This window comes from Pipra filicauda, unplaced genomic scaffold, assembly GCF_003945595.2.
Source record: "Pipra filicauda isolate LSUMZ 115617 unplaced genomic scaffold, ASM394559v2 scaffold46_size3722508_pilon, whole genome shotgun sequence".
Taxonomy (NCBI): Eukaryota; Metazoa; Chordata; class Aves; order Passeriformes; family Pipridae; genus Pipra; species Pipra filicauda.
Genome location: NW_024104609.1, coordinates 372,710 through 386,534, shown reverse-complemented (window position 1 = coordinate 386,534; position 13,825 = coordinate 372,710). Strand labels below are relative to the sequence as shown.

At 41.1% G+C, this 13,825-nt stretch overlaps 1 protein-coding gene across 3 annotated transcripts in view; it reads right to left on the bottom strand.

The window, feature by feature from the left end:
• The window catches only part of AP1G1 (adaptor related protein complex 1 subunit gamma 1), a 38,999-nt gene that overhangs the window by 22,032 nt on the left and 3,142 nt on the right, over positions 1-13,825 (bottom strand). For 2 of the 3 annotated variants that reach the window (XM_027732977.2, XM_027732987.2), the window contains exons 2-4: positions 7,250-7,453; positions 2,811-2,935; positions 460-601 (exon numbers count right to left, since the gene is read on the bottom strand). In XM_027732977.2, coding sequence (XP_027588778.1) covers positions 460-601; positions 2,811-2,935; positions 7,250-7,450 — 468 coding nt within the window. In that variant the 5' untranslated portion in view covers positions 7,451-7,453. Of the gene's footprint in view, positions 1-459; positions 602-2,810; positions 2,936-7,249; positions 11,889-13,825 lie in introns of those variants that run through there. The other variant, XM_039386175.1, reaches the window with a different exon arrangement.

Genomic DNA, 13,825 nt, shown 5'->3' with positions numbered 1-13,825 from the left:
TGTTTTCACATTTCAAGACCTTAACCTTTCTAGCTCTCTTACTACTGTCACCACCATCATCAACAGAAGACACCAAATAGGTCCAAATCTTCAGATACCAGTCTGCACTGCTAATAATTAAAGTTTCTCTGGACTTATCTGTCAAGAAATAAAACTGATGACCATGAGTTTGGGGCTAATGTCTGTGGAGGGTCAGGTGTTCACATTACCATCAATAACTTTAGGATAGAGAGTATAAAAATGCAAACAACTGCCTCACCCATTGGAGGCCTGTCTTTTAGAGGCTTACACACATTCTTGCTATTGACAGACAGGGAGTGTTGAGCTCTGCCTTGCACAATGGGAAAATATTCAGCCACTGTCATCTCAGTCATCTAATATTCCATATATTACCAGGGTATTCAATCAATCTTGCCTTTTAATCCACATAAAAAAGTATTCAAAAGTTTCCTGAAGTACCTTCTTCCTCAGGTAGGAGTTGGAAGTTTTGAGGAGCTTTTCCACCTCTCCTGCAAGGTCTCTGCACATTTCTGAGGAGCCCATGCAGCCAAGAGTACAGAGTGCCAGCCCCTGCACATACTGTGTGCTGTGATTAAGGTCACTGTAAAGGAGAACAAAAAAAAAGTCAATCAGCATGCACACAGAGAAACTGAACAACACACAAAAAAAGGTATCTATAGCTACAGTCATCTAACCAGCTGCATGCATGGCCCAAAAGAACCTTCCAGATTCTCAGCTATGTGGGAGCACAATTTGGGAACAATAGCAGCTTTGAGTGCATGTACCACAGGGTTTGCTACTACTTCTACTTAGAATCCTCAATTAAAAAGATAAAATACTTGGCTCAACTATCAGGTGGGTATCCAGAGATTGAGCTGAGAAGAAGGAAGACCACACGGAATTCCATTAAAACTTCTAAAACCAAAACATTGTATTTTGGAACTTGAGTGCAGAAAAGAAATTAACATGAAGTACAGACCTGCAGTGACTCTGTGGGCTGTCCCATATGAAACATGTTCTAGGACAGACTTTAGCTCCTGCATTTACAAACCAAACAGGATAGAAGAATCTACGTAAAAGTATCCTCTATCCTGACCAAAAGCCGCAAACCCCACCACTCACACACCTTGAAAATAAACCATACAGGAATTCTGTTCAGCAATTCTTCCTATTCATATGCCTAAGGAAGTTGTGAAAAGTGGTTAATAAGAAGTTAAACCACCTAACAGGAGATACTATTCATGAGGCCAAGTACCAGTGTCACACTAAGCACAAGACAACATAGGTTCCACACGGCAATCTCAACAGCCTTTAAAACCTGTTTGCACACTACTTCTCCATCTGTGTTTGGTACTCATGTTGCCACAGCACCCAGGATTCAATGCTGAAGAAAGTAAAAAATATAGCTTCTGGCTTGGGAGGCAAGGGGAGCTGGGGACTGCACCATGGAAGAGCCAGGGAAACCAGTGGTGGGTAACCCAACACACAGGAGGTGCAGAACAGAGAGAGAACAGTATCCTGGTTGTAACACCAAGCAGTTATGGCAACAGGCGGGTGAAGGAACAGACAGCACATGCTACTAAATGGGTTGGTTTTTTGTTTCCTTCCTTTAACAAATTTTTGGCAGCTACATAAAGCTGTGTGTATAGCAAGTACCTGCTTCAAGAGGGTGCTCACCCTTTTGTATCAAAAATCTAGGTCTTGCTATAAAATAATTAAAAACAATGACATAAATCAAATCCCTTAATGTCTAGATAAAAACAAGACAAAGTGGTAGATACAGAAAGCCAAAGGAGAAATCAATAAACAACCCAGGGAGGTAGTAGGAAGCTCTCCACCATTTTTGCTCAGCTTCAGCCTGACCCATTCCCAGTTCAAACTCAGGACACCCTTATCAAATTCACTGTAGTATAAACAATCAAAAGGTGTTAACCTGCAGCCTGGTTCTAACAGAAGAGCCTCATAGGTATGGCATTTCAGAGGAAGATCTTTACACAAACATCTCTTATCTCCTGGACACTGGGTCCAAAGTTAGCAGATCCTCAGGCCTGCAGTTTTGTCAAGTTTCTTTCCAAGCACTTTGAGGCTACAGTCTAAGTGAAGATCAGTGCTTTACTTGCTCATATATGAGAGGCTTATGTGCTAAAAGTAAATCATAATAAAAACAGACACACCACACACAACCAAACAGGCCTTTGGGTAAGTCACCCAGAACCCAGCTGTTCCACTCCTGCTCCCATCCATCTTGAAAGTAACGTTACTGGAAACACACTAATTGTCATTTACTATACTATGATGTAGAAAAGTCACAGTTTAAAATCGTTTTGCTGAGAGAAGAAAAGTGTTAAAAAAAATTAATTCCCATCCCTTCTTGTCTCATTTCAGCAAAATGACACAGAGACAGTACATCCCAAGTTGCTGCCCTGCTTCCAAGGAAAACCATTCATCAGGACTGTCAGGGCAACCCTAAAGAGAAAGTAAGATACACAGCCTTGCTCCTTGACGACTCTCCAGAGCTCATCAGCAGAAGCAAACAAACACAGGACAATATGTGTTGCTTTCTACATATGCCTCTTCCAAACCAGTGCAATTTTATATTCTCTTCCCACTAAGGAAGCAGGATCATCCAATACAGTGCAATACTACAACAGCCTTATTAAGGTCAATGGCATACAACAAATTGAAGATACCAGTTTTCTAACACAAGGGGAAAAAAACCTGAAGTACTCAAAACATCACTGTCAGGAGTGTACTTTCTGATCCTGAAACCTCAGAGCATGTGTTGATGGAGAGAGAGGTGGTACCCTTACTTCTTGATGCAATTGGTCATAAGAAGATGGACATCCTGTCTCTCATCCAGCAGCAACATGGCACCTAAATACCCAATGCGCTTGTCTGTGAATTTCTGAGAGGCAATGAGCTTGAGGCACTCCAACTGGAAAAAAAAAAGAAAAAAAGAGGAAAAAAAAAAGACAATTAGCTTAAAACTACTTCTTAGCTAGAGAATAAACAGTTTGAATTTTGATGCATACTAATATAGGTCTCTTAGAATGCATTGTTGAAAGTGTATTTGATTCTCATTTTGGTGATGTGGAAAACCAAGAAAAGTTAAATGACCTGCCCAAAGTTCCCAGCAAGCCAGCAGGAAGGTCACTAGCAGCTCCTGTGTCTTGGTCAGACACTGTTGGCCTTCCATGACCTCAGACATACTAGATATGCGGGTTTATGTCACATCACAAAAGTAAACGATTACATATTGATAGAGATCATAGATCCATCACTAAAAACAAAATTGTAAAGATCTAGAAATCTACATCTTGTTGACTCTGCACCAGAAACTTCTGAACCAGACTTAAGAACCTCTATTTATCTACCAGAGAGAGGATCAATGCTCTGTAAGTTGGCAGTGATAGGAAAAGAGGCAATGGCTTCAAATGAAAAAAGAGTGGGTTTAGGTTAGTTATTAGGAAGAAATTCTTGCCTGTGAGGGTGCTCAGGCCCTGGCACAGGTTCCCCATAGAAGCTGTGGCTGCTCCACCCCTTGAAGTGTTCAAAGCCAGGTTGGACGGGGCTTGGAGCAACCTGGTCTAGTAGAAGGTGTCCCTGCCCATGGCAGTAGGAACTAGATGACCTTTACGGTCCCTTTCAACTCAGACCATTCTAGGATTCTATGATTCTAAAAACAAGTTTTGTTATTATGATCTGTAACTAACTTGCTACCTAGGTAAACCAGAGACTGTCAGAGATAGTTAAGTTTCTGCATTGCTCTTTAATCTCTGCTGGAACACCAGAAGTCTACTAAAATCACGTGCACTGTAGCCACTACAAACTTCCCTTCACTGTGTAGAAACAGCAACTGTGTCCAATAGCATAGAGGAAATCCCCAAAACAACACACATAGCTGCCACTTGCACTCTGCTGATTAAGAATTTAACTGCTAACCCATTTTTAAACTTAGCACTTTCTTAATGCAAAAAAAAAAAACCAAAACAAACCAAAACAGAGATATTCTGACATTACTATGCACTAAAATATTTTTCTATAACAGAAAACTAACCAAGTATAATCAACATCTACTTTCCAGACAGGAAAGTAAAGATCTCTCCCTCACAAACACTTCCTGTAAGTCTGCTTTACAAACTAGCTGGGGCAGCAAGTAGGTGTACATGATGAGTTTGAGGAGGGGTCAGACAGAGCTGGCAACAGATCCATTGCAAAGGAAGTAAAGGAGGCATGCACAGGCAGAGATACAGGGTGTTGGGAAAAGGGATTCACGGCCCCAGCTAGACGGAAGCTTGAACAGGGAAACGGGCACAGGAGAGATGCAAGAAGCACACACATCACAAGGGGAAAGTTGCACAGGACACTGGTAAGAAAATCAAAGTTGAAGCACCATAGAAAGTGCTATGGCCTCATCACTGCTAAGTTCTCACAACCATGTGGCATCAGAACACACACTCAACTGGGCAAGTTGTCGTCATGTGTGAACGCCCAGCTAGTGCAGGGTGACAAACCAGTAAGAAAAAGCTTGAAAGCAAGCAAGTTCAGTTTGCTAGGTTTAAAGGGGATGAAAACCTAGAATAAACACCTCTGAACAATAAGACCAGTCATCCACAAAGATAACTGAATTTGCACAAATGGGTAAGATCAACCAAGGATAAGGTACAGAACACTAGATATCGAGCTCTCATCTTTCCTGTGCTTTCTGTAAGAGAATAATGCACCTGTGAATCAACTTTTTTTCCTGGCTTTACAAGATACTTTCTTATACAATCCTCTGCAAAAATGCAATGTAAAATTGATGACATCTAAGCTACAGTATGAGAGCCAACAAAGGCAGAAGATGAATGACTGAGGAAGAGCATAAGAAAATTGATGACTGCAACAGATACTCTAAGATATATTTCTAGTACTTTTGAATTTAAAAGATATTAGTGAAGTTTACCCCATGAAAGGCTGATGAATTCTTGCTTTACTTGGATATAAATACATGCAAACTAGATACATGCACAGCAACGCTAAGAAACATGATCAGCTGAAACTCTTACTAGGTCAATTAGTGGAAAAAATCTTGATACTGTTATATCCATTTCATTCAAAGGAACAATTAAAATCTGCTACATCAGTACTGTAACAGATACATTAGCAAAGCTAATACAGTACTGGCATGTAACAAGACTACAACTTACCCAACTTCTACTGACAAAACCACTCTACCAACTACAATTTTTTTGCAAACAGACACAGTGATAATAGTAACATTATTTGACCATTTGTCTGGGCTGTCTGACAACTCTGAACTTGCACAAATGGCCTTTGCACATGCTCAAGAGACAGCTTGCTCATGCTCATCTTTGTGTACAAGATATCCTGGGTGAAAGTTGAGGATCCCTGGCTCGGAAAGAACAATACTGACCATTCACTCCTGGTTACCCCACCCACACTGTTAGCTGCAGGCTGCTTACAGCCTTAAGAGAGACTACCACCACTTGTGGCTCTCCTGTTTTTCACCAAAACATCTGTCCTGTGTATTTATCTTGTCACTCTCAGAAGCTTCCTGTCTACAACGCAGGACTGTCTCTCTGCTCCACTCCACTGCTGGAACAGCATGTGTCCTCAACAGGTCCCCAGCTCACACAAACCACACTCCTCCTACACAACAGCACCATCTTGAAAGATTCCTTCCAGTAATAAGCATTGAGGACATGCGAAGGTCTCTAAGTCACTCACTTGGAGAACACTTGTTAAAACCCCTTTTCAGCACTGGGGTGCTGAAAAGTGGTTCCTGAAGGAGCCTTCCTGAAAGTGCAGCTGATAAACTCCATGACAACCAAGGGCATCAAATGAAGTGCCCTGCTCCCAAAACAGTCAGAATAGATGCTTCTTCTTGAGATGTAGCAATCCTGGCAACAACAGATATTGAAAAATCTGCTTTATCCTTCTTTCACTGAGAGTGAATTTACCACTATTGACCAAAGCAGAAACTGCAAGTTACTAGATATCTGATATCTGTTCTAATCTTCTATATATTACAGAATCACAAAATATACTGAGTTGGAAGGGACCCACAAGGATCATTGAGTCCAACTCGTAAGTGAACGGCATTAAATACTTGAGTAACAAAACAAAAGAATGAAATTTAAACATGTTTGTAACATAGACCAAACAGAGAAATTCTCAATGACACTTATCTGTAACACTTATCATTATTCTTACAGCTCTAAGATACTTAAGCCTTAATTTTTGTGACAGGAAGTTTCTCTCTTGGACCAGGGAGCCTGGCTATGAAAAGCGTTAAAGACATAATAATGCACAAATTCACTTGCTCTTACTCAACAACTCATTATCCTGAGGGAAGAATCCAATGATACAGAAGTAAGATGATGCACTTTATATGGAAAAGCACAGCCCACACTCACTCCCTAACACTATTTACATTTTGATTTCACTAGTTTGAGCTTACTGTTTCAGTGATACATATCAGGATTGGTAAATCCAATCATGAACGGATACACTCACGAGACATGAAGTTACTTGAAGGGATACAACGATCTGACTGACTGCAACTTTACTGAAGACCTAGGTTAGACTACCACTAATAGGACACTTACTGACTTCTAAGCAAAACAGATTGTGCCCCAAAGACTGAGCAAAGATAACCCTGTCAAGAACTTGTAGATCAAGAACTTTCATCTTCTTGACTCCCTTTTCCACAATCTGTGTCAAAAATAGCACATCAAAAATAAGCCAAGAGATGGAAAACTCATACCTGCATTCTCCATGTCACCTCACTAAGATGGTTAAGGAACACAACTTCTGATTGCTGGGAACACACCAGCTCTTGTCTGCTTTAGAAGAAAAAGGGTATAGAAACTCCTTTGAAGTATCTGGTATTTTCCACCAGAGATAAAAATCCAAAGTGCTGTTCTGAACCCATCTAAAAATATCTCTGTCTTGGACTGTGGTTTAAGCACCACTGCTCTGCAGAAACACAAGCGGTGAGGTGGGAGACAGTATGGCAAAAGCAGACTAAGTTTCAAAACAAAATACATTAAGTCCCCAAACAGCAGATATCACTAACAAAATCAAAACTAACTGATGTAAGTGCAGATCATACATGAAAACACACCTCAAAACATCCCAAAGGAACAAAGCAAAACCGCACGCAGGAATGCTCTGAACAAGTCAACGTGCCCAAAACCAGAAGGCAGACTGGCATATGCACAGAGGGCACTGAATTCTGACCTACCTGTCCGAAATGTGCAGGATATCCCAGCATGTGCATATACAGCAGCTTTGCCACGTTTCTGCATCGGTATGTGTTATCTTCCTCTCGGAAGGACGACCGGATAGCAGCACATTCCTTTTGGATCATCTCACGCTCTTCTGCCTGGGTTCTTGCTGTCCGGATGGTCCGGATCAACTCCCGCAGTCTGATGGGGGCTGGCATCCTCTGGGAGAAGAAAGAGGTCTGTAAAACTGGTACTGTACCTAAAGGCTTCATGCTGTTCTCATACTGCTGCGTATTTTTTTTATTTCTTACCCTACCAGTATATAAGTAAAAGAATGAAGAAAAGATAGGTTGCTTCAGTAGCATGGTTAAAAGTAAACTTGAGAACATGAGGAATTCATTGTACCTCACATTTGCTTTTCCAGAACATTAGAAATGGGAATTGCTGTGATTTGAGCCACCTGTCAAATGAATAGAACATGACTCCCCACTTGAAACGGGCAGAAACAGCATTCTGCAAGGTACTCTCATATTCATATCATCTGCCTCTCTCCAGAAAAGCCAGGTTCCAAAGACAGCTGATCCCAGAATCATGACAACTTGGGTCAGAAATCCTTTAAAAAAGACAACTCTGTTTAATAACTTCCACAAGACTTCACATAAGTGCTTCAGATGGCCGTGCTTCAAAACTCCTCCAAACTTGTGCCATATACACTTCCTTCAGAGCAGTGTGGAAGTCAGCAGAAAAGCAGAGGGAAGAGCAATCCTAGCTGTGTGGATATTGCAGAGAATCCTGTTTTAAAAATAAATATATCAAGTTGACACCATCCTTTTATTACACCCCAAATAGAACCACCTTTTCTGAAACAAACAAAGCCTGTGACATTACTGTCTGGTGGCACTGGTACGAAAAGAGCGTGCAAAAACATTCAAGAGTAGCTTCACCTCATCAGATGGAATATTGACGGAGCCATCTGACCCCAAGAGCAACGTAGCCTACCAAGTATCTGGTAAGAGGGAAGTGGCTCTCAAACAGGAGCCAAACTTTAGGATTATGTTCAACAATTGAACTTTTAGTTCATGCTCACCAAAGCTCACTTCTGACTTTCTGGGAGCTCAGACTACACAAGCATCTTTACAGCCTTCCTTCATCCATGCCAGCTTGTGAACGGAACCGAGCCCTTCTGATAACAGATAATGTCACACCAACTCATAAAAAGTTGCCATAGCAGTCTACTACAGATTTTGTCTGGGTCACCATCCCCCCAGAACAGTGTGTCATACATTTTAAGCATTACCATATCAGAAAAAGATGTGCATTCAAGTACTGCACTAACTAGCTTGCATGACACCACAGACAGGCTAGGACACATACAGAGCTAAGAGGGGGCTTGTTTGCTTTCAGAAAAGCAGAGAGATGCATGTTCAACAAGTAAAGGTGGCCTCACAGTAAGCCAGCCAAAGCCAGGTCTGTAAGTCTCAATTATAAACTCATACATAACACTAAGCCTCTTCAGCCAAACCAAGTAGACTCCTCATATTTCAGTTCCCCATCTTCATACTTAGAAAGTTTGAATTTACAGAGACACAAAGCATTCAGCTCTGAAAATAGAAGAGATGTTCTTCCTGCATAAGTAAAGTGTCCCAAAATGCTGGCACGTGTAGGATCAAGGTTATTGGACACATTATTCCTTAGTCTCTCCTTGTCTCTCCATGTGAATTCATAACACTTCCTCACATTACTGCAATATGAATAAATTAACTGTTGCTATGCACTCATGCTGCACTAACAAGCATCACAGAAATAGTCACAGGGAACTAAGAATCTCCAGAAGAAGTCCTTCCATGACCATTACCTCTGCTGCCCTGCCTGCACATTCTACAGTTCTTCTGCATCCTTTCTGAAGGGAAAGGAGGGCAAAATGCTGCACTCAGCACTTGAGAGGTAGGTGTGCTATTGATTTATTTATATTAAATATCTCCTATTTTGCTCTCTATTATTTTCTTAACAATTGGTAACACTCATTTTGGAGTTCTGATTGCTAAAAAGTGCTCAATTTGTATTTTTCACATAACAGTATCATAAACCCAAAAAACTCCTTCCTGGGTAATAACTGTCTGTTTAAAGTCCCCAATTTTAAAGCCTGGAGTCACCTACTATTCACATATATCACATGCTTCTAAACTGATTTTGATAAGCCATGCTCTTGTTGGAAGATTGGGCAGAAGTTACAAAAATAAAAGCACTACTGCAGGAATATTCCTCTGCAGTTTACAGCCAATAATTTCATAATCATCAAGACCAGCCATGTGGAGGCTCATGCTGAAAAAGGTGGCTCCAGTCCTTCCACTGTGCTGACTCTGGCATTCCAGGGACAGTGCACCACGTGAGGCAACCTGTACATCTGAGAAACAGCCTTCCCCTTTCCTCCCAAGAGCAGTGCCCAGACACATCAGTCCGGCTTGTGCAGACACAAAGGGAGCAGCGAGAACATGCAGAGACCAAGTGGGAAAGAGGAGAAGGGTTCTCTCCAGCAGTAATCCACACTTATGCTATGGCCATGCACCCTAATTAAGCTGATCTACAACTTTGCTGTTCCTGAGAAGATAGGCAGTGTCTACTGTAAGCTAAAACTATGACTGTTATTTTAAAGAAAGATCTGTTTAGAAAGTTTTTGAAACACCAATACATAATCTGCAAACAAACTGAAGTTCGGCAACAAGTTGCTTTGATACAAGTTGCTTTGCTCCCACTCTATATCTGAAGAGTTTATAAACTGCTGAACACTGATATCTGCAGCCTGTGACTTCTACAAGCCCAGTGCTTTCCTTGCCATGGGTCCAAAACTTTCTGTCAGTATGCCCATGGAAGGCTTCAGCACTTTAAGTTTGGCCCTGGACAACAGAAAGTAAAAGGACAGACTGCCTATTCAGTTCTAGTCAACGAAAAAGAGAATTGAACAAAGTTACCATATATTCTAAGTGCAACTTTCTATGAATATTTTTTGCATCCTTCCCCAGTGTTTAGGCAGGACTTCCTACCTCACTGAGAAGGCAGGTACAGTGAAAACAAACACTGAAGATCTAACAGGACTGCACCCAAACATCATCCAGGTGCTGACAAAATGAACAACCCACATTTACAAATGTCCTTGCATAGATAAAGAATCAGCAAGGCACATCGTAAAGATTATTTTTTCTCCTCACCCCACAACCACAGGAAAGCAATTAGAAACCAGCACAAAAAGCAGAGAATTGATGAGTAAGTCTCAACAGCCAAATTCTGAGGCTACCTGCTGTCCTCACTCATGTAACACACTGACACAGTCCCACAGACACAGTCCAACCTAAGACTGCCTAAGAGCACCTGCGTCTCACACCAGCTTCCTGCCTGATGAGAACAGAACGATTTAGAACTGCTCTGATGGAGGACAACATCAAGGACAAAAGACAAAGCTATGGTTTATTTTCCAACATGGAGAACTTCCATCCTTTTGCTGCAACTACATACTCTTTTTCTTTCAGTCAATATTAAATCATTCGGCTTTTTTAATATACCTTTAAATGCTTCCCATAAAAAAGGTTTTGCACCCATCTATGTAAAATAGTGTCTCTCCCTCACAAATCACCTCACATGCTTATCCTAGAAGCTTGAGCTCCATTCTTGTGCACACACTCTTCCAGCATTTCAACACAACACAGTTCCCATGCCACACAGCACGTTGGGGTTTCTTCCCCTCCACAAGCCTTCTCTTAATACCAAGAAATTCTTGCAGCAGGTACCTGTTCTCTGCCTTCATCGACTTTCAGATTCTTTTGCATGTTAATACCTTAGAAATTTCACCTCAGTTTGGAGTTTCAAACATGCAAGTAAGCATAAGCAGTAGGTATTGCAGATGAGAAGAAACTTGGGCCATAAGAACACTTAAATTCAGAAACATTCCAGAAGAGATTAGCATTTACCTATTCTCAACAATTCCAAAGTCTATCATAATGCCAACAGACCTTTAATGCAACAATGGGAGGACAACAGTATCATCTACCAAAGCAGACCCGGAGTTTTAATTTAGCTGGTGCCTAAGTGCTGCTTATAACTTCCTCCAAAGCAGTAGATCTTGTTCTTCAAGATTAGTTAACATTTTTCACCAGCACAGGCACATGCTTTTATTCTTTGCACATTAGCATAAACAACAAGGCAGTTTTTAGAAGTAGTTACCTATTTCCTCCTTTGGTTTACAGTAGGAGTTTCCCTTGGCCATTTCTTTGCTAACTACAAGCCCCAGAAATCAGGCCCTGAAAAGAGCCTAATAGTTAATATTTACAGTATCTGGCAGGATTGTACACAGAATTCTTCTCCCTCATCAGATCTGTTTCCCCTTTCTCATTGTGAAGGCCTTGCTCCTCAGAAGAACCTACTATCAAGATGAAAACTTCTGAGAGAGTCAGATACCTAACTCAGATTAGTTCAAATGGTGGCAGGTGTCTAAGTTCCTTTGAAAATAGAATTCCAGCTTTTTTCCTATTCTCTGGGTTGCACAAAAGGTTCTACCTCAGTGATTCTCCTCCCTCTGCTATTCAGGAATCCTCCCCCTGAACCAATAAAAAGGCATGTTCTCTTTATGCAACTCATTTCTTTTAAACTATCCAAAAGTGAGGAAAAAACAACAACAACAACCAAACAAACAAACAAAAAAATCAAGAAAACAAAAATCATAATGTATTAAAACATTTAATTTTCATCTAAATTATGCTGCTAAATCAGTATTTTCTCCTCTTTTATGGTCTTTTACTAGTTAGCTTGTCACATTTCCGAGTTAAAGATTTTACACAACATGCCATTATACCAAAAATATTTGAGTACAGAACTTTACCAGAAGTCTCTCTTAGAACACAGTCACATTTAAAAATGGTGAGTCACCTTTTATATTTACAAGAAGCACCTAGTACTACCAAAATCAACCTTGAAAATGCTCAAGTGCTTCAGTCAAGCTATATTCCTCCATCAGGAATTGCAGTGTAAAGACAAAGGACAGACTATCCTTAAATGTTGAGTTGAGACCTTCTCCTCTGGAAACTCTTCAGAAATATTAGCTTATGTCTAAAATGTCTAATGTGTCTCTATGGTAATGACATTAAAAAAACAAACAGTTGCTTTAAAACTTCTTTAGGACAAATTATCAGACATTTAACATTTTAACATTCCATTATTATTTAGCCTTGAATTCCAGAAACGTTAAGACATAAAGGCCATCAAAGCTCATTCAATTATTCACAGAAGGGCTCTACTGTTTGGGAAAATAGTCTGAATTTCCAGTTCTAGTGAGACACACGCCAAGTTATAGCTTTTCCTGTAAATAGTATTTCTGAAGTCGGTTCTGTCTAGAAAGCACCCCAAGCTTGAAGCAGATTTCACACACATCTAAAATACACACCTCCAGTTGCTCCACCCCAGTGCCTGCACAGGCAATCACACTCCTCGAGCAAACACAGCTTTCAGGAAGTTAGGCAATGAAAGCCTGACCCAACTCCCAACTGAAATCAGTAGCAGAACTCCCCCACTTGCTTTGGTCCCACTGAATCCAGCCTCCCACACACAAGAGCAGAGGATCTGTCTGCAATGTTGATACACAACGCCGATGGCCTCAACGCCACACTGCTATCAGTGGGCTTCACACTTCTATCAGATAATTCAAAACAAAGATACATTGGCAGTAAAACCAGAAGTATGCACTGCAAGCAGAGATGAAGCTGTGAACAAAAGCAGGGATATCGGTATAGGGTCTAGTATTACCAATATTTATACAGAAAACAGTAAACACCAAAGTAAGGAGCACCATCATCATCAAGGGCAAAGGGAACACAAAGAGTTGAGTGAAAGGGCAACCAACCATGTAACATGCTAAGTGGAACAATCTCTTCTGAGAAAAAGCTATTGAATACAAGAGAATTAGAAAGTAACATCAGAAAATCAGGAAGAAATTAAGGCAGCAGGGGGCTTCAAAATGCATTCTCATAATAAAAGGCATCAGGCTTATGCTTCGCTTTATACAAAGACAGCTGAGGGAGAGGGGGGAGGTCAAGTAAGGAAAAGAGTGCCCCTAAACAAGAGAGAAAAAGCAGTCTTGGAGAAGTGATGGTCCCACTTCCAGTTACATCTTAAAAAAATGAACAAGAAATGAACAAGAAATGTAGCACAAGAGTATTGAAGAGGTGAGGCAGGGTGCTGCTCAGGGGCTGAGAGGAAGGGAAGGGGAGAGGCAGGGTAGGACCTGTTCTCACAGACCCCGGGTGTGCACAGACCCCACTGCCCCCTCCCACTCTCTGCTGCCTGGGGCACAGCCCCACACACAACTCAGCACTTTGGATGAGGTTCCCACTCCTGCACAACTGTGCACACACCCCAAACCAAACAGCTCCTCAACTGCCTTCAAAAGATGTGCTGAGCTCACAACCACTACAAACATTGACCTCAACAGCTGCCCAAAAAGAAAATAAATATTTCCCTTTTTTTAGATGCTAACAAGGGTACGAAGAAGAATTAGCACAGCTACAGAGCTGATCAGTATGACAGCTGCATGCAGAATTCCAGATTTC